Here is a 27,686-nt window from a genome sequence, read left to right as displayed (position 1 = left end):
GTTTGCATTTGGTTACTTGTTCATCAGATGAACTTCCACTTATGTCTTCATTGAACATAATTTACAAAGTAAGTTGCTGCATGAATTCTATAATTAATAATAATAATAATAATAATAATAATAATAATAATAATAATAATAATAATAATAATGATGTTGACTGGGAAGACTTTTTTGCTTGAACAAAATAGGCATGGTAATACTCTATGCTTTTAAATAGATTGTAATTAGATATTTTATTCTCTCTATATATTTTTTCTTTTTTTTTTTGCTTGCTATTGAAGGCTGTCATGGTCTCTAATCCTAACTCTACTACACTTCTCCTTAGTCAGCTTTGTCCCTCCCTTAGCCAGTAGAAACTCTTTTAAAGTCATTTAATCAAGTCTGGTTTCAGCAACACAAATTATTAGTGAACATAGTGAAATTAACTGCTCCTTATATGTGCACAAACTCCAGTACCCATTACCCAAAAAGTAGCTTGCAATAGTATTTTTGTCCCAGAGAGAGTGTGGTTTTGGGAAGATTCTAAAAGAGGAGGAGAAGCTTTCATACCTTGGCAATGACCTGCTTGAGAATTGAGGATGAACCCAGGATTACAATGACATGTGTGTTTACCTCCAGGCATATCAACACACCGACCTGGCCCACAAACCTGTGGGTTAGCTTCACATGCACGTTTATCTGTAAAACACACAAACAATGAAATACAGTAGCAATGGTGACTGATAAATATTAGATTTTAGCCGTTACATTTAACCAGATGCGTTAGAATGAAACTATTGGGTAGAGATGAGCCGGATACTCGGCTGAAACGAGTATCCGGTACGGATAAAGCACTTCTGCCGAGTACGAGTATTATACGAGTAATACAAGTCAATATCTGTGCACGGATTGAATGAAAATCATCATTGGGTAGCTGATTGTGTCAGCGTTCTGTGATAGGCTAGTCACAGCGCCCCTCCCCTACACACATACAGATGTATTGTGTTGCTGTGTCTCGCTCTGCTCACTCACAGTCACACACAGAACAGCTCTCTGTCTCTCCCTCAGTCACTCGGGTTTGCGGGTCTTTTCCGTTAACGTTTAGGGTTTCTTCAGCTTTTTACTTCGGGTTGTAACGTTAATAATACGTACTTACTAACCAGTAGAGTTCTGGTAAACGTGGGTTCGTTCAGACGTGGTGCTTGCTTGGTAGAATGCGACTCGCATTGCGTCTCTGCCTGTCGGAGATTTTTTTTCTTTTTTAAACCTTCAGCTGTATCTAACCAGTAACCAGACACTGAGTGTCTGACACGTTTTTGCTGTATTTCATAAAAACATAAAGGTAGTAAGCTAGTGTTATAAATATTACAAATTATTTATTAAGCTACACACACACACCTCGTGTGGAAATAAAAAAATAAAAAAGAACCAAAAAATAAAAAAAATCACACTGATCATAAAAAAATTTAAAGTTAAAAAAGAAAGTTATGTTGTTCATTACATTTTACTTCATAATTGCACTGCATTGTTTTGTTTTCATTGTTGCAAAACTTGTTCTGTAATATAGTTCGTTTGCTATCGTGATCAAAACCATTGATCTGAAGCTCAATCCTGATGCTGTCCTGTAAATATTTTTCTAAGCAGCAATAAATATAACAATTTCTGATCAACCCATATCAATTGCATGCTTAAAATAACATACCGGTTAAAGCCCCGCCCATTTCAAAGACACGCTCCGGGCTACTTCCGGGTTAGGCCCCACCCACTCCAAGTACAGATACAGATAATTCATATGGTTAACAAATACAGATACAGATACAGATAATGCTGTACTCGCTCATCCCTACTATTGGGGTTGCACAATGCATGTCTTGTCGATGCAATAACATGAATTTGGGCCAAACTACAACACACACACACACACACACACACACAAACGCACACACACAGCCAGAAAGCTTTCTGTTCTCTCTTTTATCCTTTTGTGTTGTTTAAATTTTTATCAAACAAAGTATGCTTGGTCTATCTACATTTAGATTATTTAATTAATGTCAGCTAGAGATGTGCATAGGACTGATTTTTTAAGCTGCTCACACTGCAAGGATATCAGAGGATAGTGTTGCCACTATGTATCTACTACAATCATGCCAACTTCTCTCCCACACTTTGCCCACTTTCGCACAATATGTCAAATGCCATAAAAGGCAGAACAGGATCTTGATGCAAACATTAAGGCTATATATTTCTCCAACCCACAACTATAGTGATAATGTCACACCTGCTGAGGTTCCTCAAAAGGCTTGCTCTAGGTTTGCAAACCTGTTTGATTTTTTTAATGTTTATAACACTATTCAGCCCTTATATGGGAGAAGCGACTTGCAGCACAAAGCGGCTTTCTTGGATTTGTTGATCACTGACTTACCTGACCAGCAGGCCAATAAGCCTCAATAAACTATCTAACCATTTTTATTTACAGACATTAATTAGCTATGTTAGACTGAAGCTCTGTTGTCCAAAAGGCAGATCATACAGACAGACAGCAGACAAAGAGAAATGCATTTCATTAGAAAACATGTTGGAAATAATCCTACCCCATGTCCATGTTTCAGGAGAAAGCCTTGATTAGATATGATACTGTAGGTAAAGGCAAAAAAGCCTATGCGCTTTATTGTGTATCAAGGATTATACAGCAGGAAGCTGTTAGCATTGAGGATAAAGTCAAGCATGCACCATGTCTCACACTCCTAACATAACTGTTCTCCATACCTGCATACTAGTGAGTTAGTCCATACAACTTGGTAAGAACACTCTTCCCAGCAATGCTCTTTGTGTATTTGTTTCTTTCTTCCTTTTTTCCCCCAAAAGACTGAGATTATATGTATTAGCAGCACACTGGAGTAGAAGATACTACTTTCACTGAAATTCACTATAAATAGAATGATTAGGGTTACTCTCTCAACTCTGTCCAAGTCTACATTTTTGGCTTGCATAAAACACTGGCACCATCTCAGTCACTTTACATATCAAAGGAATGGACTGAAACCATATTCCATATTGTGTCCACATTTCACAGAATTAGAAATTTAAATAGCTTGCTGGCTCCGTTATAGTCTGTGTGGTTTTCAGTACAGTATCTGCTTACAGATACTGTTCCCATTTTCAGAAAGGATGATATTAAAAACCATTTGACAATGCAAAAGAATGAGGGTTCAGTTATTCTGTGAAGAAAACCTGCTAGAATAAATATTGCCTTTTAACAAAAAAAATGTAGAGTACCTAATCTTCCCTTTTTAAAACATTCTTGATGTCTGAGGTTTGCTTTTCTCTGTACAGGTTTCACTGAAGCCACATGGCTAATGCAGCTAACATGTAAGAAAAGTTTATATATGTAAAAAATATATATATGGTATAAATCAGATTTCATAGCTACATTAACCCACATTGGAAATCTCTCCATATAGCCCTATGAAAATAAGCTACAATACTTAGAAATTGAAAAATACATGAGAGTACAAAAACATAGTAACAAAGGTGATACAAGAGGAATTAGACAAAAAATTAGGAATGACTGAGATTTAACATGGTAAAAATCAGGAGGTTGAATAAGGTTCTGACCTGTTATTGGTGGGGGTGGACGGACCGTCGAGGGACCTCGGAGAGGTCCGAATTCAGAATAATGCTGTCTGATAATCGATGGCCTGCTTGTCTGGGTCCTAATAACAACTGAACAAAATGTATCATGCTCATCATAAAATATACAGTACATAACATAATAATGCAAAAAAGATGTTTGGATTTTGAGCTGACTTCTGAAGAAAGAATTCACTGTGCTGTAATTTATATGTCACAAAAATAAAGGCTTCTATTCTATTTTATCTATGTCCTCTCTCCCCGATCAATCACTAGAAAGTAATCGGCATCTGTGAGCTCATGCATATGGACATGTGAAAATAGCGTTTTAATCTGAGCAGTACCCAGCATTACTTAGACATTTGTAAATCTGGCAGAGAAGTTTGGTTAATTTTCATGTTGCTGGTACTCACAGGAACGTTCCCTGCTTGGCTGGCTAGTTGACGAAGCAAGCCCTCCTGTTTGTCTGTGCTGACTTAGCTGTGGTTCACTCTGAATGATGAAAACCTCTGATGTAAGTGGCTGTCTCTGACCAGTACTGGACTGCTGAATCTTGACATTATGGCTGATAGTTGGAGATTGGGGTCTTGTAGGTCTTTGGTTATGTGGCGGCTCATTTCTTGTTGTTGATTGTAATAATGATGTATCATATCTAGTCACTGTAGTCGAAGTGCGATTGATCTGAGAAACCAGAGCAGGTCTGTGTGGTTCAGCAACCCTTGGATTCAACTTCAAGGTGTTGGGTGAGTAATGGTAGCCAGGACCAGCAGGACAAATCTCCTTAAATTCAACTGTGGACAGATTGTTCATAAAATTAAAGCAAACTGACATGATTTTTGTCATTCCTCATTTGAATTATACCCAGATCTCTTTGTGTGGAGTGTCACATAAGCAACTATCAAATAGTTTGGATTGAAAAAAATCGAGGAGTGAAATTAATGCATGTTATTTACATAATTTGAATGGCAAACCCAGGAAATAAATTAAACCAGGTGCTTAAGCCTTCACTTGTTACATTTTGAATGTTGCACCAGACACCTATGAAGCTAACTATTAATGAAAGCCTCCATTTTAGTGTAGTACATTTCCAAATTTTCACATGCTTCTCTTAAATCAGCTCAATTATGGGATGTTGTTTATAAATTTTGGATAAATATTTGTTAAAAACTTGATTATGAAATCATTTGGATTTCGACAACTGAATGGAGCAAATAATTTGCATGATATAGTTATATATACTGTATATGAAAATGTGTCTTATGAGACAAATGTGCAGTGATTTAAACGTGTTGCTTACAAGGTAACTAAACTAGTTCAACTAGATAAACTAGTAGCTATAAGCTTTCTTAACTTGTTAGCTACATTAGCAGCTTAGCTTTAGTGAAAACAACATACAGTAGAAGCATATTTTAGATACCAAACATGTCTTGAGCTAGTTACTGACATCTGGTGTAAGAAAGAAACTTTGTACTTTCATTCTACATTGTATTCACATTTAAACTGATATTGATGTGTTTGTAGATTTGAAATCTGGAAATCCTCTGTTCAGTAACTAATGAACAACAAATGTATGCCTATTGCGCAATGTATGACACAATGCATTTAACATTTACAAGCTGACAGGTCTTTTTATCCATAGTGACTTATTTACAGTACAGTACTGAAATGAAGTTTAAACAATCATATCCAATTTCCCCTTACCATGATTAAGCCATTTGGCAGCATGGTAATAATGAGAGACAGTAAGTTTACACAATGCTAAAGAAAGGCTATAAATTTATTGTTGTTAGCTAGCTACATTTGAGGCAAGTGGTATGGTGTACATAATACATTTTTGCACAAACTGGTCTTTTAAAGCTCTAAAGAAGAGATAACTCTTCTAGAGAAGAAGAGCTTTACCACAAACAGCCACTTTATTAAATATAAAGGAGAATTAAATCCTGTCTAATCTCATGTTAAGGCAAGTAAATTTATAAATAAATAAATTTCCCATTCCCATAATGTATACACTCACCTTCCACTTTATTTGTTATCTGTTTACCTGCACATTCATGCAGTTATCTAACCAGTCAATGATGTTGCAGCAATTTGGCACAGTGCAAAAATAAAACAAGTGACTCACCAGATCCAAAATATGGGCAGGCCTCACATTTCCTTCCCCAGGCTTTACCCACACGACTGCAGCAGCAGATCTGCTTGGTGATGTTCTTCAGAATGGGCATAGAGCAGAAGCCCTGAGAGACAATACGGAAACACTGATCCTTCTCCTCTGAAATCACCTTCTGAGCTGTGCATAGGGGTAAAAACGTCATCCCACAGAACATAAAGGCAAAATGATACAACTCAAACTTGAAATGCTGTAACACTATAAGCAGACTGCGTGAACAGGGACACAGATTCAAACATGCATCATTCTTCACATGCCAGTCCATTAAGGTTTAGGGATACATAAAGTGATTAGACCTTCTGAACACCCCAATCTTTCCACAAATACCACCTCAGCTCTTATAACTCTTGTACATTATGCTGTCTTTCTATATTCTCAATGTGGGGTCTGAGGTCAAAATTAATTAATTTTTTATTTTTTTTTATTAATTATTAATTAAAATTTGTAATCATTTATGAATAATTAATTAATCATTAAAAAGTATTTATTTATTTATTTATTTATTTATAAAATGATAGAATGCAATAAGTTATGCAATAAGATCCTGATGTACTATAATCACATTTATTTTATAGTTATTAGCCAGGATACTTAACTTGGACCTGGTGTATTGTGTCAGTGGAAAGTTCAGCAATAAAAGCCCTCAAATTAATATGTTTTTATTTGAATACTAACCTTAATTTTCAAATACTTACATTCATGAAGTCATTTTAAAATGTAGGGGGTATGCAAAGAGTTTGAGAATCTCCTTTTCTTAGATTAAAAACAAATGACCTCTTCTTAGGGTTACACATTATATGGTTTCTTAGCTCTTACTGTGATTACTACACTGTCAGTAAGGTTGAGATTATGTGATGGCGTGCACTACAGTGTTATTTATTCAAGAGATGATTTTCTGTGTTTAGATGAATCATAGTGGTCACATCATCCAAAACACATCAATCTGAACATAATAATAATAATAATAATAATAATAATAATAATAATAATAATAATAATAATAATAATAATAGTCAAAACCAAGGCACAATTAAAATGTTCTGTTATAATTATATAATAATTATAAGGTAATTATATCTGTTGTTTAATAAACCATGTTTATTTTTGATAGTATTGTATTTTCATATTGTTAATGTTGTTTATTTAGACCAGGGGTCGGCAACCCGTGGCTCTGGAGCCGCAAGTGGCTCTTTCATACCTCTGCTGTGGCTCCCTGTAGATTTGGAAAATAAATATTTAATTTAAATTTATTTTATTTTAGTTAGTTTTTTAAAAAATGTAATTCTAAATTCTAAGATTATGATGTTCTTGTAACATTAAAATAAACCGTGTTTAATTTGTTTATCGCTCAAAATATGCGTCATAACTGCCGACTTGCGAAATCCGACACACAGAAGCAGACACATTTTTGGTTTGCTGCATCCAGCAAGTTAAAATTTTGATGTCATGAATACGAAGAGGACTCAATTAGACATTGAACATTTTATTTGAAAGTAACTTTCAACCCAGCGTCTTTTTTGTTAAGGTTAGTTCAAACTGTTCAAAATATTTTTGTTTGCTTGCAGAAATAAAATTTGTTTTACTCGGTAGCAGGTCATTGATTTCAAAAATGCAACGCACTACAGTTTTTTCTATACTTTCCATAAAGGTAAAAACCCGACATATGCAGTGTTCTAAATCTTCATTTTAGATGTCAAAAGGGTTTTGTGGCTCCCTGTGTATTTATTTTCTGTGAGAAACGGGTCCAAATGGCTCTTTGAGTGTTTAAGGTTGCCGACCCCTGATTTAGACCATTTAGAGGGGCTGCTATTTCACTGACGTTTATGTGGCAAGTAAAATCAAGATAAATACAGTTGGAAAACAAATGTACTATTAAAACTGACAATTTAACATTACTTTAGGTAAATAGTTAAAAATGGATCTAAATACATGATGAAATTACAATACATTGATCAGCCATAACATTAAAATAACTGACAGGTGAAGTGAGTAAAATTAATTATCTTGTTACAGTGGCATATGTCAAGGGGTGGGATATATTAGGCAGCAAATGAACAGTCAGTTCTCAAATTTGATGTGTTGGAAGAAGGAAAAATTGATAAGTCTAAGGATCTGAGTGAAACTGAGAATTACTAAATCGTGAGGCTAGATGACTGGATTAAACAATTGCAGCTCTGTGGGATGTATTTGGTTTGCAGTGTTTAATACCTACCAAAGGTTGTCCAAGAAAAGACAGCTATTGAACCAGCAGAAGTGTCATGGGAACCCAAGATTCACTGGTGCTTGACAGGAGCTAAAGCTAGCCCGTTTGTCCTGATCCCACAAAAAACTACTGTAGTTTAAATTACAGAAAATGTTAATGCTGGCTATGATTAAAAACAGACCACACAGACCATCACAGCTTGCTGTGTATGGGGATGTGTAGAAGGACTTAAATAGGACAGAGGTCTTGTAAAGTCCATGCCTCAACGGATCAGATCTGTTTAAATATTATGCAGGTGATTTTACTGTATGGCTGACTGGTGCATTGACTCTATAATATTATCGACATTGGTTTTTACTTTCTCTAATTTATGTGATTTCTATACATTTCTAGACAACAGTGTCACACTGTTACTCAAGTGTTCCGGTTTGTGGCAGATTAATTACTATTTATTATTTTGTGTTTAAAACCTTTACTGACATCCATGGAATTAATCTTCCACACTGTGTGTTAAGTATGTTGTAACAAATCAGATATTAACCATATGATTTTTAGGCCATTATGTGCAGCAATACATTTCAGTACTGCTTGGAATCCTACTTGCAATCCTGTCTGATTGGCTTAGTAGAGCAGAATTGACAATAACCAATATCTGACATATCATTTTTAAAAACACGCACATGCACATGCATGAAAGCATAAACACACAACATACATACATATTTCCATATACAAAACGTATTAACAACATTCCAACAAAGCGGACAAAAACGGCAGCTGGAACAGTGTAGAGTTCAAAGGCATCAGTAAAGCACAAGAAAGTCAGCAGCCCAGCGATGCTTTCTTGCAAACGCTTTTAGCACTTCAAACATCAGTCTTTGCATTTCTGTCTCTTCAGGCATTCATCTCTAAGGATTATAATGAGTGTTTGAATGAATTTAACTGTTACATTTTTAAAGAATAAAGAGTCACATCCAAAAGTCTGAGTGCACTACCATGACGTGTACTGCCTTAATCAGCTACTAAAATCCTTCAGCCAATCCTTCATTATTCACTATTCATTATTTAAATGTAACTACCATCTCCAACATTTAATAACACCTAATGTATTACACTGCAGTTGAATTCTTGTTTCTGATGGGTCAGACAGGTTAAATTAAACTGTATAACAACACAGCCCATAACATAATGGTTTCTATTAGTTTGCTTATTCCAATACATCATTATTTCTGTAGTAAACAAATCATTTGCATGGCAAATCTACATAATCTGAAGCTAATAATAAATGGATCAAGAAACAGTACCATAACAAAGAAAACTACATCATCAAGCTTTTAATGATTCTGTTTTCAGGAAACATTTAATTTATTATTTAAGAAAGGATTCCTGAGTGTCAGTACTATCACTACACAGTTAGTAGCGTTTTAGACACTGGACTATTCAGCAATGAGGAGTTTAAGCATTCTGAGTAACTGCTGACATTTCAGTCTATACATATTTCTTCTTCCCATCTTCCCATTAAAGTGGGTTCAGCTAATATTAAGTGAAGCGTCGCCCACATCTTTCACAAGACCTGACATCTATCACACCTTAAGTTTTAATTGTAACCCATATTCTATGCAGGGTTGCAAAGAGCCTGGAGCCTATCCAAGTGGACTTGAGGCATAAAGCAGGGTACCAACCCATCATAGGTTACAATCTCACACACACTTATGACAATTTAGAGATAAGCCTACAAAGCACGTCATCGTTCCCTCCTCATATGTTGAAAGAAATAAAGAAAGGTCTTATAACTCTACATTATTTTCTTATACGCAAATGTTAAGAATACATTAAATCTTTTCTGACCTACTAGTTTAGTTAATAAAATGTTTAGAATGTTTATTCCATGTTGGCAGTGAACTCAGACATCTGGACCTGACTCTGCATAGTAGCTGTTTGAGTCTTCAGCTTTCAACGCTCTAGCATTTTCCCTTTACTTACAGATACAGAGGCCATGTGAAGCATCCAATAAGAAACCAGGTTTGCAAACACAGCTGTAGCTCCCACGGGTGTTCACACACTTGCCGTTCTCACAGAAACCCGGCTGCAAGCACTCGTTAATATCTACACCAGGAGGAAGATGAGAGGTAGGTGTGTGGGTGCATAAGGGGGTCTTGTGGGTCATGTTGTTTCCATCCAACTGATGCTAAAATTGATTTTCTGTGAGTTTGTTCACACAAATGGAACCAGAATCTCACTCATATGCTATATGGTATATGATAAATATACACATATTATACCCAAGCAGAGTGTGCTTTATAAATTCTACTATAGAAATATACATGTTCCAGTCCCTCCTTGTCCCTGTACTTTTACATTAACAGCTGGAGTTTGTTGTATATAATCTTAGTTTGAGGATGATAATATCCTTAGCATGTTCAAAGCCATGGCATAAATACAATTCTTCATGACTTGTGAAAGAGAGAGGCCCTTCGAGAGGATTCCATACTAACCTCTGAAATAACAGACAATTGGCCTTTGGAATATGATGTTCAGAAAAGCTGATTTAACAAGGTATTATTTAAGCTTTTTCATTTTAATTATTGTTCTTGAATTTTATTGGTTTCTATCACATAGATAATGATATATGATGTATCTTGGTTTAATTATTTGCATTAAATGGCTGTTTAGACATTTTGATACCCACTTTAGGCTAAGATACAATGACATATATGCTCATTTGAATTGTCATAATACAACAATACAATACTATAATTTTGGTGATCAATGAAGGCAATATAACTGAGCTATGACAGTGTGATTGTGTCACATTTACGCTATGTAGATCTGTGGGTATTGAACCGATTCATTTGTAAACTATAGCGCGATGTAAACTGACAAAAGAATAGGCCCTCAAAGAACGCTCAATCTATGAAAAGATGACTGGAAATGTACATAGTATATTCAGATCACTACCCCATTCTGGGCGAATGTATACACACCAACATTAGACTGATTTAATCCATATGCTGTTGCTTGGCATTCATCCATGAAAAATCTCAGTAAACTCTCACAGCACATTTGTAATCTTTATTTATAGTATGCAACACAAACTGACCCTTCCAAAATGGTAGTACAATCCCTTAATCTAGCATGATTTAATTAAATCTCCTGCCATCATTGTGTGCACCATTGAAAACACTGTATAAAGAGAAATGCTTGTATACCTTCTCATTTATGCAGCTATCTAAACATCCAATCATCTAGTGGATTCAGTGGATGTTCACATCAAGCATCAGAATGGGAGAAAATTGATCACTTGTTGAGAGATATCAGACCAAAATGATCAAACTGCAAGTCTATAGTAACTCAAACAAGCATTCTTTACAACTATAAAAGCATCAGAATGCACATCAAATATTGGGTGGATGGAAAATAGCAAAAGTTTCACTCCTGGCAGCCAATAACAAGAATCGAAGGCCACAATGGACACAGACCAAAACTGAACAGACTTTTTTCTCTAATTTTGGGTTTGGGTGTGCCCATGATAGCCATCATGGGTTTGTTAGCCTTATAGTTAGCTCAGACTAGGCTGTTCATTCTCCCCTGATCTTTCTCATCAACAAAGTGTATTCAGCCTGTAGATCCTCTGCACACAGGATCAGTGTGACACAGTTTTTGGTTTTTCACACCATTCTCTGTAAACTCTAAAGACTGTTGTGTGTCAAAGTCCCAGATTAGCAGTTTCTAAAATACTCAAACAAGACCATCTAGTAAAAAAATATACCATGCTACAAATAAAGTAACCAAAGTGGGCAAATGATGTTTGATGTGAACATTTAATAAGCTCTTTACTTGTACTTGCATGATTATATGGATTGTGCTACTGTCACATGATTGACTGCTTATATAAATGCATGAATGTGCAAGTGTACAGGTGTTTCTATTTAAGTGGACAGCAAGTGTATATTGGTATTTGAGTCTATATTGTTAACAGATTGCAAAGGTTCACAAAAGCTTATAATGTTTAATATATATTAACATTATGGGACAAATTTTTAAAAAAGTTCTCTCTCAATAACATGAGTTTTATGTTTTGCAATAAATACTTTACATGAAATTTATTCATTTTACTTTTATAACATGAACTAATCTTTTATAGTTATGTAATAACACAGTTGAGATTCAGGATGTACATGGACACACTCACACACACACACACACACACACACACACACACACACACACACACACACACACACACACAGAGAGAGAGACAAGGTTTCTTATTTGTATCTTAGCTGGGAATAAACTGTTCTCCGAAGCAGAGTGAGTCATAGACAGTTTGTCTCCAGCTGAGAGATAAGTCACAACCCCCAACATCCCCACCCCTCAAACCACACACACACACACACACACACACACACACACACACACACACACACACACACACACACACACACAGGTTTTAATATTGTGCTATGTGACATCACTTATCTGATTGGCAGATTTGCAAGGAACATCACACGCAGATAATTAACCCACCCACAATGTTTCATGCACTGGATAAGTAAATACACACAGACAGAGCAGTGTGCAGTTGACAAATTACCAGTAGGGCAGTCAACACTGCTTACAACTTAATTTTCTTGAAGACGACAAAACTGTAAGCAATGAAGAAAATGATTAGAGAAAAGTGGTCTAGCAAACTACCTGAATATTTTTTTTACATTTTATTGTTAAAAGGATCACTTGCAGATAGTAGATTAGTAGTTTTATTTTCTTATTTCTTATTTCTTTATTATGCTATGCTATCATAATATGATGGTACTTATGACCGCCATTCACATAAACCAGCAATCTATGTATAAGAGATAAGAAATTCTAAAATCTGCTTGAATGAGCTAAGTTCAAAGTAAAAAGTACCTTTGCTGATACCCCTATACTGTCTCATTAGATAACCAGAACCAACTGCTGTATAAGTGATCAATATAATATGAGACTTCAACTACTAATAATATTGTAATAATTTAACACCCATATATACATACACATACATACACATACACAAAAAGACACTTCCTGTTATAAATATCAAAGTGATTATTGTACATACCCACACACTGTGTACCATTAACCCTTTCAAAGCCTTTCGGACAGCTTTTCTCTCCATTTGTACCACTTCCTGTAAAGAAAACAAACATTTACTGTCATATCTTGCTTATATACAGTATAGGCCTAAATTTTATTTTCTCTGCTTCATTTCAGTAGTATTGTCCTAGGGATTACCCATAAGACTGTGATGTGACAGCTGTAAATGCAAATCTCATAGTTTTCTCTTTTCTTCACTCAAAACATATTAACAAAAAAACACAGCAAGAGTAATTCATAAGAGTAATTCAAACACACACACACACAGTCAACATTGACAAAAGAGAGCATTTTTTTAAGAGCTCAGCATGAGTCAAAGTTGTTGTATTGCTATTTTTTTAAATACTGTACAGTACCAAAGTTCAGAGGTTTTCCATTATCAATCTCCATATTTCCTATTTATATTATAGTTAGTTAGCATGAATTGGTGAATCATATTAGTAAAGTGTGATGGCGTCTTTGATTATTGGTCTTAATGTCAGACTATTTTTCAATTCAAATTTATGTGTATAACACTTTTAACAATGGACATTGTCTCAAAGCAGCTTCACAGAACATAAGAAACATAATACAAAAAAGTTTAACTTTTGGCTTCAGTATCTTCATATAATGATAATATCTCTTTTATATTTAAATATATACTTTTCCCAGGTTTAAAAACAAGAGCTGATGAACACACTTCTTTACAGAGATCAAAGACATTACACGCTGGTTTTCTAAATGAAGAAGATGCCAAGAAGAGACATGTCTTCCTCTCTGATCATTTCTCTAAGGGTTTCAGATTAATCTTCTATTTCCCCTCACATGCTGCTTTATAAAAATCATCCAACATACTATTCGAAATCTCAGATCTTAATACTTAGTCACTACATAAACATGCTGAAGTTGTTTTTTTAATCTACTGTATTGTGAACTGTGACCATGCGACTGTAGTGTTCCTAGATTTCTGCTTTATGGCTTGCAGTCAACAGCTGTTCATTTCTGTGCAAGGATACATCATACATTTATATTCTGCATCACATTGCAGGGTCCCTTTAGTTACCTCCTAAATGAGGCTAAGGTGGGTCAATATGGTTTACTCTGTTATGAACAATATCATGTTTTCATTTAGCTACACATATTAGCTGTCTGATGTAAGCAGCCTCAGGCTGGGGGTTCTAGGAGAACAAAGACATTGTTGTTTTTAAAAATTAAATTAATTAAATTTAATTAAATGAAATGTCTAAAAAAATAGCATTTGGAGCTTATATTCATATATTCCACAATTCAAGAGTAACAATTTATTTCATACTCATTCATTTTTTGGGCTTGCAATGTATTCAACATACTGAACGATCACTATGAGCTGATCTACACCAGTCAGCCATAACATTAAAATCACCAGCCTAATACTGTGTAGGTCTTCCTTGTGTCACCAAACATATACAGCAATACACATCAGCTGTGATGCACTGTGTGTTCTGACACCTTGTTTTCATAGCCAGCATTAATGTTTTTAGCTATTTGTACTACGGTAGCTCTTCTATGGGATCAGACAAGACAGACTAACATTTGCTCCCTATGTGAATTAGTGAGTCTTGGTTGCCCAAGACACTATTGTTGGATCACTGGTTGTTCTTCCTTGGACCACTTCTAGTATGTACTAACCACTGCATATTGAGAATACCCAACAAGACCTGGTGTTTTGAAGATACTCTGACCCTCAGATCCTTACACTTGACTGTTTTTCCTGCTTCCAACAAATTTGAGAACTGACTGTTCACTTAGTTACTAATATACCCCAATTCTTTACAGGTTCCATTGTGACAAGGTAATCAATGTTATTCACTTCACCTGTCAATGGTTTTCATATTATGGCTGATTGGTGTATGTCCACTACTGTCCACTAATCTGTTGCCACTGGAAATAGTACTAATAAAAAAAGGTTTTTCATTTGAGTGATATGAATGAGCTCAACCAGCTCAAATAGTATTTTCTCATTTCCTCTGAATTCCCAGATGTGGTTCCTCATTCTGTATCTGCAGTTCATTTAGTACTGTGCTGTTGGAACACCGCATTTTCCATGACAGCATCAATAATGCAGCATTCATTCATTTATCCATGTATTAATTGCTGTCCATTAAGTGTTTTTGTGAAGTGTGAACATTATACAATAATTATTCAGTATATACAGAACTGAAATGTAATAAGACTTTGTTGTTAAGCTAAAACCTTTCAGATTTTCTATCTGAGTATAAAATAAAACTTAAACATTGGTTTAGATTGCAGTGTATATTGTGAATGATAATAAAGCTGCACTGAAACCCAAAAGCAGAACATCTTGCTCAGAATTTAAAGCCGTGCTAAATATTTTTCCAGGTTTTCATGTTCTCATCGGGTCTGTGTATTAGTCAGACGTCCCTTGGGTCAGACTTCATAACACATGATGTTCTTGCTTAATCATGCTGGCCCAGCCTGAATATTGTGCAAAGGAGATTTATGCAACTACGTAATTAACATGATCAACTTTGACAGAACGCTTCTGTAGTTGTTCCTTCTGATCAGAGGTGTGTTACAGTAAAGCTGTAACGTTCTTCTTAAAACTGCCCCTTTTGTCCTAGTGTTGATTAATATAAACATTTTGATGGCAACTATTTCGAAAGTTCTAAAAAGTTCTTCCCATGCTCAGGGATCCTCCTGATTACAAGTGTGGATTTTATTTTTAAAAAATATTTATAACTTTTATTAGAAAATTTTAAGTGAAGCTTTATATAGGACAAACATTCTTTGTACTGTAATAAAGTTCAGCTTGGGTTACTGCTGGTTTTGCTCCTCTGCTTGGTTTGTTTGTTTTACCAAGTGTGTTTAGTTTCAGATCATGACACGTCTCCACCCTTATATTGTCACTGGTTGTTACCCTTGTGTGTCTTGATTAGTCTCACCTGTTTTCAGACTTCTTCCTGATTTGTGTATGTATTTAAACCATTGTGTGTTTCATATCCACTGCAAAGGATTTGCACAGTGTCCTTGTGTACTGTCATTACAGGGCCGTTTTTGTTGTAATCTTTACCCTGGATTTTGATCATCTATTCTCATTCTCTGTTTTTCAGTCTGCCTGCCTCTGGAATCCTGTGTGTTATCTGCCTTGTCATTGCCTTTTTTTGGACTTTGCTTTTTGCCTGGCATTTTCGAATGGTTTGCTATACTCATTAAAGTGCCTTACCTGAACTTGCATCTTTATCACACTTCGTTATCTATCCAGATGCAAGTCCAAAGTTATTTAATAAACGATTTCTTCATTCATCATGTAATTCTTTAGGAAATCTGTTCTGATGCTTGATGGATTTTATCAAGCATCAGTGTTGACAACATACAGTATGGGATGACAATTTCAGCATAAACATTGTCATGCCATGTCAACATTAGTCATGAGCCAGACTACACTACCTATCACCAGATCAGAAACAGGATCACATGCATAACCAGGAAGTAAACAATGAATACATCACTTAAGGAATAATGACACCTGAGTATTTTTGACCTGATTTTCATCTTGTCCTTTCTGTTGCTGAGAACATGGATGCAGCAGGTTAATGGGATACATTTTTCCATCACCAACCAACGACACCTTAATATTGAGAAACAACAAATACAAATAGATGCTATTCCAACATACTCAATAAACCTAATAATCTGTTCTGTGTTAGTGCTTACCTCATCTAATCTATTCACTTTGTGCAAATATAATAGTGACATGTAAACAGTAATGTAGAGCTCTGGACTGGGCTTCTGCGGTTTTTAAAACTGTTACACAGTGTTTTCTATTGTCCTGTTGATGGAAGAGAGATTGGAGGATAATTTACAGCAGGTGAGTATGCACCAGAATTTTGAACCTTTGTAGCAGGTAGCAGAGGGAACAAACCCACCCTCACCTCTACGTTTTGTCAAGGGTTGCATGCGGATGTAACCACTGACATGGCAGGTAGCAATAGCAATATATCTCAAATCATTCTTCTTACCTGTGGTGATACATCATTCAGACATCCTTTCACCTTTCAGTACATATCGCCACCAGAACTGCAGGAAACCTTTTTAAGGACAGGACATTGTAAGCCCTGCAAGTGCCCAGACAAGCACTACAAGAACCGATAGATCTATAGATGGCAAGTATCTATGGCACTCATCCTGTCCAGCTCAAAGCCAGTGCCTTCAACAATGTGACAACCATATTCTTATTGGCTAAATCCAACAAATATCACCGATTGCAATGGAAAAAGGGAAAATAACTCTCATATCTATTTGTTAGAGAGAGATAATAATATAGTCTTTGTATATTTGTATAAAACTGATCATCAATATAGCTTCCACCTCCCCAGAGAGTCCATATTCAACCCAACAATCCACAAAAATTCTTGGCTCTTGTTCCAAGTTTAAGAATATTTAGCAAAACAAAGACATGTACCCTTCCTCCTCATAGGCCATCTTCCTGCACTGTAGAGCATTTCCCTAACACAACACAGCTAAATATTGTATATATTCTCTTTCTTAAACTGTGCACCAAACCAAGTGAAATATAGCGTCTATAAAAAGGATTGGCATTGATGCACTGATTACCATAGCAGCATTATTGTTATCCCTATACTGTGGTCCCTACAGCCCTTGAATAACTAAAGCATCTAAGCAGATTCAGTAATCTGGATCTTCTCAGCATAAGAGAAGATGACAAGTGGAAATTTGCTTTCAGTTCTGGCCATTTTGAAAATGTGGTTATGCTGTTTTAGGCCTTCATAAGCAATTTTGCAAACTTGCTTGCAGTTCAAAAGAATTGTCTCTCCATTGCTAGTGTGGCACTGACCGCTTCTATATGGTGGCTCCAAGAGACCCATCTGGGACAGGCAAACCGATCAAGCTTTTAAAGCAATCAAACAAGGATAGATAGATCCTGAATCCTATATTTCCTTAACAAGAGGAATTAGAACAAAATTTAACTACTTATAAGATAACTGTGTGCTCATAGTTGTGAAGCTAGCGCTAGGGAGGTGGTGGACCTGGTTGGCTTTTGTCATATTGACCAATCACACAAATTTAAAATATACCTGATATACCTGAGCAATTCAGGCCCTTTTTTCATATGATCATATGAAAACTCCATGGCCAATAAACCCCTAAGCAGATGCACTTTCACATACATGGGATGGACAAAATACCATGAACTCCCATTGTTATATGGGTTAATATTATTTATTATTTATTAAGCTGCTGTAAAAAATGAATGAATTTATTATCACTTATTTATTTTTCATCACTATATATTGTCTAGGTAAGTGTGCAGCAATGGTTAATTTAAGACACACTTAAAAAAATGCAAAAAAGCTGGTGCCATGATCACAAAACCTGGACAGCTGAAGACTGGAAACAATTGATGTGATCTGATGAATCATCATTTACATTATTCCCAATAGCAGGTTGAGTTTATGTATGGAGGACCCCCAAGGAAGCACATAAATTGGAATTTCTAGTTCTAGCTGTCAAACATTGGGGTGGATCTGTGATGAATTGGCTGACCATATCTTGGAATTCTGTTGGCTCCATCATTAGCCTACATGGTCAAGTTACTGGCAGTAATTATTTGGTAATTCTAAGGGATTAGGTGCATCCAATGGCCCAAATGTTGTTTCCAGGATGCTATTTTTCAAGATGATAATGCACTCATACACACAGCCAAAGCAATGCAGTCTTGGCTTGAGGAGCACCAGTATGAACTTCAACAGCCCTGGCCAGCTCAATCATCTGACTTAAATATCACCAAAACAATGTGGGTTTGGTGAAATTTTATAAATGGTACAAAATTCCACTAGTAGGTATTCAGAAGTTGAATGAATCTATTCCAAGAAGGTTGGAAGTTGTATTAAATACAAATGGTGGTCCATCATCTAATTAATAGAGATATTACGCATTTCACCTGTGTTCACATTATTTTGTCCAACCCTTGTATATATCCTGCCAGTCCTAAATCAGATCCTTCCTCCCTGAATGAAAGCGTGCAAACTATTGAAATACAACTTCAACGCTCGCCAGACAAGACAAATGTACCTTATGATTTTCATACCAATCTTTGTCTCTTCGTAAATAGAAACTGGTCATCCAGGACTGACTATGACTCTCTAACTGGTCAAAACTTTTTGATAGTTCATATCCATACTAATTGACATTGATCATTTTTTAAAACTGTGTTTAATTTTACACTTACTGTAACTAGTCTGACTTGCAGTCATCATCCATTAGCTAATGGTCAAGTTTTAAAGAGCTAATCAAGATAACTGGGCTGAATACTGAATACCATAATGCACTGGAATCCACTCAGCTGCTTTTCATCTTGCCTTTTTGATTTTTTTTTCCCTACTTCTATTTACTATACACCTACTGCAATTGATCTGTTTATAGGTGATGACAGCCAATCACAATCATAACTGTGTGATGTCATTGCAATAGATCCTTTAGTATCAGATAGCCTATTAGGAGACTTGGCTAGTACTCTCTAGCTACAACCTAGCAAACTGAACATACAGTATGAAGCCCCAGACAGAACATGCAAGTGCAAGTGACATTTAAGTAGCTGGCTAGGTTAGCTAATATTAATGAACTACTCCGTGGTGTAATATAAGCCATTCTCTTCAGAAATAGTAACATGTATGTTTGCTGGTTAACAAAAATAAAACTTAAGTCGCTATTATATTGACCCACTTGACTCTAGTAATTGGAACTTAAGTTCATCAGTAAAAGCTGACACTTTTAATTTCTTACCAGCTCTCATTTTTTAAAAAACAGTCATGGTGTTGTTCATTGTCTCTTTTGCTGAAATAAAACGAATAATTATGTAAATAATTTTATTTATATGTGCATTTACTGTACGTCCAGCAAATCCTTACATATATATTAATTCAAAGTAACTGCTTTATTCTCATGTGGTTTTAAGATGGGTATTCACCCTGGATGGGATACCAGTCCACCTCATGGCACCATGCATGCACTCATTAACATGTGGGTGCAAGTTAGTGTAGCTAATCTACCTACTGGCATGTTTTGGGGCAGTTGGTAGAAACCAGGCAACCTGGAGGAATCCAAAACAGAAGGATAAAATTCAAATCTCTGCATAGACAGGATCCCAAGCTGAATCAAGCTGGGAACCATGGAGCTGTGAGGTACAGTAGTATTGTTTATTGCATATGCACAACCATGATATCTGCCTATATATTTATATAACAATACAGGCATCAATATTTAAATAGATGCATTTTATTGTTGGTGCATGTGTAGGCCTGGAGCATACTTATGAAATATCAGTAGCATCACAGGGTCTATTTGTCTCATATTTCCCAAATGGGAAAAACAGTTTTTCAGACAGGCAGGCTAGCCCTCAATCTTAAAAAAAAATACTGTCTCAAAGAACCAGATTATTTGCAAAGGCCACAGCACTACCAGGGTTGTCTGTCATGCTGTTAAATCAAGACACCACACCCAGTGCTAGTGGCTGCTACTCAGACTTTTACTCAATGACATAATCCACAGCCCTTCTCAATCTAAATAGACTCAACACTAGCATAGTGATGGTCTTGTGTGTTTCTGGAGAGAGGCTGTACATGTTTTAGCTGAGGTCATTTGACAGAATGAGCAAATAAACACAAAAAGCCCATTTTTGTTCCACAACCAAGGACTAGCTGGTAAAGAAAACTATGTTCAATAGGACACGCAAACAAAATCAGAATGATGGTGACTCACTTTTTGTGTTAACTATGTCGCTGATACTATAGAGTGATAAGCACAAATTTATGTTAGCAGGACTTATGCATTACAGGGAACATTTAAGCTTGTATGTGTATATATCTGGAACAAATGACTGTGGAAATTGTTCTGAAAGTGTTTTGTGAGGCTAATACCAAACCTAGTAAAATAAGTTAAATTAAATATTTATGGTGGGATAAATATTGCAGTCATATACAAATAAGGAGAACTGCTTATTTGTGGGATGAGAAGAAATTACTCTGTTTGTGTGTGTGTTTGTGTGTGTGTGTATCCTAGGCTTACCTGATATTGGAGGGCAGAGTGTACACTCTTTTATTCCCCATGCTAAACCATCTCCCCTGCAGCACGTTTCCTGACTGCGGAGCCCAGGCAGGGGAGAACTGCACTGTGGAAGACAAACAGAAGGCTCATTAGTGATAATCTGAATTGTGCTTGAGTGGTGAAAAATATAGCCAGTCATGTCATGTTGTACATCAAAGTACACTAGGCTTACATTACATAGCAGCACAGGGTATGAGATGTTGGTACTGGAGCAGTTTTAATAAATATAAGAAAATTAGCACAGTATTAGATGGATACCAAAATCTGTACTGATGCATCACTGCAGTTCATTTGTAAGCACTGCTGCATCAGTTTAATCCTAAACCACATACTACTGTAGTAAACAGTGTGCCATGTACAGTACTATGTCATGTTCTGTGTAGTGGATAATTTTTATGAAGTTATTCCCTAAACTTCATAGTGCTTACTAAAGCATAATCCATAGTAGGGTAGTGCAATTGGTGTTTTTTGTCATACTCTTATAGTATCGTAATCAGGAACGGCTTGAAGCCACTGTTTCTAATTGTTTTCCTACAGAAGCCATTCAGTCATCATTTTCACTTGTCAAAAGATTGCTAGATTGTTAGATGTGTGTTTCTCACCTGTCCATTGCGGACTTCTCTAAAGCAATATTTAAATCCAGAAGCCTCTGTGTAGATAGAGTCTCCCCTGAAAGTTTGTGCCTGGACAAGAGCACTTGGAGCTTCTGCTCTGTCTGACAGAAATGTGCTGCTATGTTTGCTGCTACCATGGGAACCTGAGAGGCTTGATGATCGTGCCACCGTCTCCGAGCTGGAACTTGAAGTGACTTTCATCACCTGGTGGATCTTCACCGTTGCTTCAGGAGGATGATGCACTCGAACAGTCACCAGTGGAGACCCTGAATACACACACACACACACACCCACACCTTCAGTAAATCTGTTTTTTTTGTTATTTTATGTTTCTTGATTGTACTTTCACTCCATTTCTTCCTTTTCATCATTCAGTGGACTTGCTAAGCCTATTCTAAGCCACTCTCACTCTCACTCATTTTCTACCACTTATCCGAACTATTTCGGGTCACGGGGAGCCTGTGCCTATCTCAGGCGTCATCGGGCATCAAGGCAGGATACACCTGGATGGAGTGCCAACCCATCGCAGGGCACACACACACGCTCTCATTCACTCATGTAATCACACACTACGGACAATTTTCCAGAGATGCCAATCAACCTACCATGCATGTCTTTGGACCGGGGGAGGAAACCAGAGTACCTGGAGGAAACCCCCCGAGGCAGGGGGAGAACATGCAAACTCCACACACACAAGGTGGAGGCAGGAATCGAACCCCCAACCCTGGAGGTGTGAGGCGAACGTGCTAACCACCAAGCCACCGTGCCCCCCTTGTTCTAAGCCATTTTATTATTATTATTATTATTATTATTGTTGTTGTTGTTGTTGTTGTTTTTGTTGTTGTTGTTGTTAATTATTGTTTTCTATAGCACTATAAGGCTGAAATAACTATCAAAACACAAAAAGAAAGAAAGAAAAAAGAAAGAAAGAAAGAAAGAAAGAAAGAAAGAAAGAAAGAAAGAAAGAAATAATTAATTAATTAATTTGAAGCATTGTTTCTTATGCTGCTTTAGCACATTACTAAGCCAGTCCTATTAATCATAATGTAGTAAAAAAAAAAGAAAATCCAGCTGGACAATTTGAAGCCCAAAGGTCATATTTGTTTACATCCATTCCCTGAGAAGTGAAGAAAAGAACATAATCTAAGGTTCATTTTAAAACACCAGACTTAATAAACAGCATACAATAGTTACATCACACATCACTATTAGTTATTATTAGTTACTATTTTCATTTTTAAACAGTTGTTTATTACCAGAGAAGAAAAATTAGTTATCAGTCACACTAATAACAGTTATTTAGAAAATGTTCATGACTTTTAAAAATGCAGTTTCATCCCTACTATACATGCATCCATTGAATAAAATGCTTAATTAAATAAACTGTTTAACAAAAAGCTGTTTCTAACACCAAACAGCCTATGAGATCTACTGTGCTCCCCAGAGTATATCCATGAGCCAAATATGTGAAAATAATTCAATTGTGCAAGATTTCAGTGTAAACAACACAGAGTCATAGACAGAGCAAGAAAGCCCTGAGCATAGGAAGGATTTTGGGGGCTCCAGTTCCATCAATATGGTTTATATTGAGAATTATTGCTCTAAAAAAGTAATGGGATGACCTGGGGCAAGAGAACCTAGCGCTGCTAAGTACTGAGCATTAGGAGAAGGTTAAACAAGAGATTAAAATGTAATATAATCATTGCCTGTTCTCTTTAGCCATATGGAGTTTGTTATGAGTATGCAACTAAGGGGGGTTCATAATAGCCCAGTTATGAAACAGAGTTATTTAAATGGATACCAGTGAATAAATGATAAACCGTCACTTCCAAAAATCTGACTACACAAAGTGATGTGCTACTACGATTTCCACAGTTTGCCAAATTTCATATATAGACATTTACAGAAATATACGCAAATTTAGTGAATTCTCTTCACTAATTTACACTCAGAAAAGAGGGGTGTTATTTTCTAAAAGCAGCATGGATAGTGATAAATAGTGATAGTGTTCTGGAGAGAAATGTTAAAAATGTTTGAATGTTTAAGACTGTAAGGCTCTTGAGTGGTGCAACAAAAAAACGTTTACCCTATCGTCACGAGATTGCAAGACCGGGACTCCTTGCCAAACAATACTCATTTTGTGTAGGAGTGTATAATTTACTATGTGAATCTGGAATAAATGACAGTTGTGATAGTGTTACGAAATCTCTAATATTAACCGATCTCCTGTACAGTAAGTCCCACCCCTTCTCACTTCTCATGCTAGTATTAACTCGTCTGATTTTAATTTTCCTGCTTGACAAATATGGCGTACAATCACACACATTTACATACCAATTCACACTATAGACAATTTAGAGATACCGATCCGCCTAACAAAAAAATGTTAAACAAATTGACAATTAATTGTTATTGAATACAATAATGTTACATACAGCAGTTAAAAAGAAATTCTATATGTTCTCCCCATGGTTCACATTTCTTTTTAACTGCTGAAATACATAAAACTATGTGAACTTCTATACTGTAAACTGAATGTAAAATTTTCTAGATCTACATCCTACATAAAATAGTTGAGAATGCAGCTTTGTATATGTCTCAACCTTCATATTGTTACAATACAAGGAAATGTAAAGCTTGAAATAAGTAGAAAGAACACCTAGAATTTAGTGTAATAATCTTATATCGGGTTTGTTGCGTTGTCTTATAATATGTAAAACTATGTTCAAACTACCTACCATTTGTGAAAATATCTTGCATTTCACTGCATTTCCCTGACTATTAGCTGTTGTGCAAAAAATTAAATTGTTCCCAACAGTTTTCCTTTAGTCTACATGCAGTTAGTTCATCTTACCGTTGGTTTGGTTCTGCTGTCGACTCTGTAAGGGAAGGAAGTACTCCGAACGCATCAGAAAAGTACCACTTGGAGAAAGCTTCTCAATCTCGTGGGAAGTGGTGGAGGATGAAGTCACAGGGATATGACAGAACTTTCCAGTAAAGTTGGTAGGACAGAGACATCGATCTTTCTTAATGCACACACCTCCGTTTTTACACAACATGGGGCACAGAACTAGAAAGAAAGACAGCGAGAAAAACGTAGATAGATATAATTGAATCGAAGTCATTCCAGAGGTGTCACATACTGTATACTGAGTAGACACTGAGTAGACACTTTATTAAACTTACAGTATAAGGCAAATAAAGGTCTTAGATTATTGATGTCTGGACCATAATACACAGTAATCGGTTGATTCTTATGACTTCATTGTGCATGAGCTGTCCTAGGTCAACATTTTATGTTATTTAATGTATTCGGTTTTAATTCATGTATGAATAATTAATTAAATAGAAATCTATCCTGGCTCTTAAGTAAACTTCCATTTTATTTGTATAACTATAACAATAAAAAGGTTAATAATTAACATTGTCACAAACCCTCTATGCAGAAATCCAAACATAGAATTTGATATACATAATAAGCAAGCCAGAGGAGACATGGCCAGGAAAAACTTCCTGAGACACCATGAGGAAGGATCCAGACTGAACGATAATTCTCTTCTTGGTGATGAAAGACAGTGCAATTACACAGCAAAAAAAAATTCTAACATATGACAATATACTGTATGATTATTAAGCCTATTTCTAAACATATTTCACTAATGCAAAGTTTCAAATGTTTTTATTTTTCCAATTGGCAGATAATTTTGCTTCTAGAAATTGATGCCTAAAATTAGCAAAATAATCTTCAAATGTAACAAGAAAATTTTAAACCCAAAAATAACAAAATATGTCTAGACATAGAAATAATAATAATAATAATAATGATAATAATGTTTAATAAGTGTAGACACAGGGGGGCACGGTGGCTTAGTGGTTAGCACATTCGCCTCACACCTCCAGGGTCGGGGTTCGATTCCTGCCTCCACCTTGTGTGTGTGGAGTTTGCATGTTCTCCCCGTGCCTCGGGGGTTTCCTCCGGGTACTCCGGTCTCCTCCCCCAGTCCAAAGACATGCATGGTAGGTTGATTGTCATTTCTGGAAAATTGTCCCTAGTGTGTGATTGCGTGAGTGAATGAGTGTGTGTGCCCTGCGATGGGTTGGCACTCCGTCCAGGGTGTATCCTGCCTTGATGCCCAATGACGCCTGAGATAAGCACAGGCTCCCCGTGACCTGAGGTAGTTCGGATAAGCGGTAGAAGATGAATGAATGAATGAAAGTGTAGACACATTTGAGTAATTTCACTGTATTGTAACCTGCTTTCCCCTCCTTGAACCGCCACCTTATTGTGGTGGAGGGGTTTGCGTGCCTGAATGATCCTAGGAGCTATGTTGTCTGGGGCTTTCTGCCCCTGGTAGGGTCTCCCAAGGCAAACAGGTCCTGGGTGACAGGCCAGAACAAGAGCGGATCAAATACCCCTTATGACTAATTCAATAACAAGGTCCGTGACGTCACCCGGTATGGCGCAACCGGGGCCCCACTCTGGAGCCAGGCCCGGGGTTGGGGCTTGCATGCGAGCGCCTGGTGGCCGGGTCTTACCCCACGGGGCCTGGCCGGGCTCAGCCCGAAGGAGCGACATGGGGCCGATCTCCTGTGGGCCCACCACCTGCAGGAGGGACCGTAAGGGGCTGGTGCAATGTGAATTGGGTGGCAGTCGAAGGCGGGGGCCTCAGCGACCCAATCCCCGGACACAGAATCTGGCTCTAGGGACATGGAATGTCACCTCGCTGGGGGGAAAGGAGCCTGAGCTGGTGCGGGAGGTTGAGATACAGACTAGAGATAGTTGGGCTTGCCTCCACGCACGGCTTGGGCTCTGGAACCCAACTCCTTGAGAGAGGCTGGACTCTCTACTACTCTGGAGTTGCCCACGGTGAGAGGCGGCGGGCTGGTGTGGGCTTGTTCATAGCCCCCCAGCTCAGCAACCATGTGTTGGAGTTCACCCCGGTGAACGAGAGGGTCGTTTCCCTGTGCTTGCGGGTCGGGGATAGGTCTCTCACTGTTATTTGTGCTTACGGGCCAAATGGCAGTGTAGAGTACCCGACCTTCTTGGCGTCTCTGGAAGGGGTGCTGGAAAGTGCTCTGACCGGGGACCGGCGACTGGGGGACTTCAACGCTCACGTGGGCAGTGACACTGACACCTGGATGGGCGTGATTGGGAGGAACGGCCCCCCGACCTGAACCCGAGTGGTGTTCTGTTATTGGACTTCTGTGCTAGTCACAGTTTGTCCATAACAAACACCATGTTCAAGCATAAGGGTGTCCATCAGTACACATGGCACCAGGACACCCTAGGTCGGAGGTCGATGATCGACTTTGTGGTTGTTTCATCTGACCTCCGGCTGTATATCTTGGACACTTGGGTAAAGAGAGGGGCGGAGCTGTCAACTGATCACCACCTGGTGGTGAGTTGGATCCGATGGCGGGGGAGGAAGTTGGACAGACTTGGCAGACTCAAACGTACTGTGAGAGTCTCCAGTCAGAGAGAACTTCAACTCCCACCTCCGGCAGAGCTTCAACCAGATCCCGAGGGAGGTTGGAGACATTGAGTCCGAGTGGACCATGTTCTCCACCTCCATTGTCGACGTGGCCGCTCGGAGCTGTGGCTGTAAGGTCTCCGGTGCCTGTCGTGGTGGCAATCCCCGAACCCGGTGGTGGACCCCAGAAGTAAGGGATGCCGTCAAGCTGAAGAAGGAGTCCTATCGAGCCTGGTTGGCTCAGGGGACCCCGGAGGCAGCTGATAGGTACCAGAGGGCCAAGCGAGCTTCAGCCCGGGTGGTTGCGAGGCAAAAACTCGGGTCTGGAAGGAGTTCGGTGAGGCCATGGAAAAGGACTATCGGTTGGCCTCGAAGAAATTCGG

General features: G+C 37.4%; 1 protein-coding gene across 5 annotated transcripts in view; it reads right to left on the bottom strand.

The window, feature by feature from the left end:
• Positions 1–27,686, bottom strand: part of LOC132851049 (latent-transforming growth factor beta-binding protein 4) — a 424,131-nt gene that overhangs the window by 387,880 nt on the left and 8,565 nt on the right. For 4 of the 5 annotated variants that reach the window (XM_060877626.1, XM_060877625.1, XM_060877624.1 and 1 more), the window contains exons 2-10: positions 24,687–24,902; positions 21,821–22,098; positions 21,180–21,282; positions 13,081–13,149; positions 9,966–10,088; positions 5,735–5,899; positions 4,026–4,403; positions 3,598–3,705; positions 553–681 (exon numbers count right to left, since the gene is read on the bottom strand). In XM_060877626.1, the coding sequence (XP_060733609.1) occupies positions 553–681; positions 3,598–3,705; positions 4,026–4,403; positions 5,735–5,899; positions 9,966–10,088; positions 13,081–13,149; positions 21,180–21,282; positions 21,821–22,098; positions 24,687–24,902 (1,569 nt within the window). The remainder of the gene's footprint in view (positions 1–552; positions 682–3,597; positions 3,706–4,025; positions 4,404–5,734; positions 5,900–9,965; positions 10,089–13,080; positions 13,150–21,179; positions 21,283–21,820; positions 22,099–24,686; positions 24,903–27,686) is intronic. The other variant, XM_060877628.1, reaches the window with a different exon arrangement.

Source organism: Tachysurus vachellii, chromosome 9 (genome assembly GCF_030014155.1).
Source record: "Tachysurus vachellii isolate PV-2020 chromosome 9, HZAU_Pvac_v1, whole genome shotgun sequence".
In the NCBI taxonomy this organism is placed as follows: domain Eukaryota; kingdom Metazoa; phylum Chordata; class Actinopteri; order Siluriformes; family Bagridae; genus Tachysurus; species Tachysurus vachellii.
Note: the sequence above shows the minus strand (reverse complement) of the source record. Positions and strands in the feature narration are given on the sequence as shown.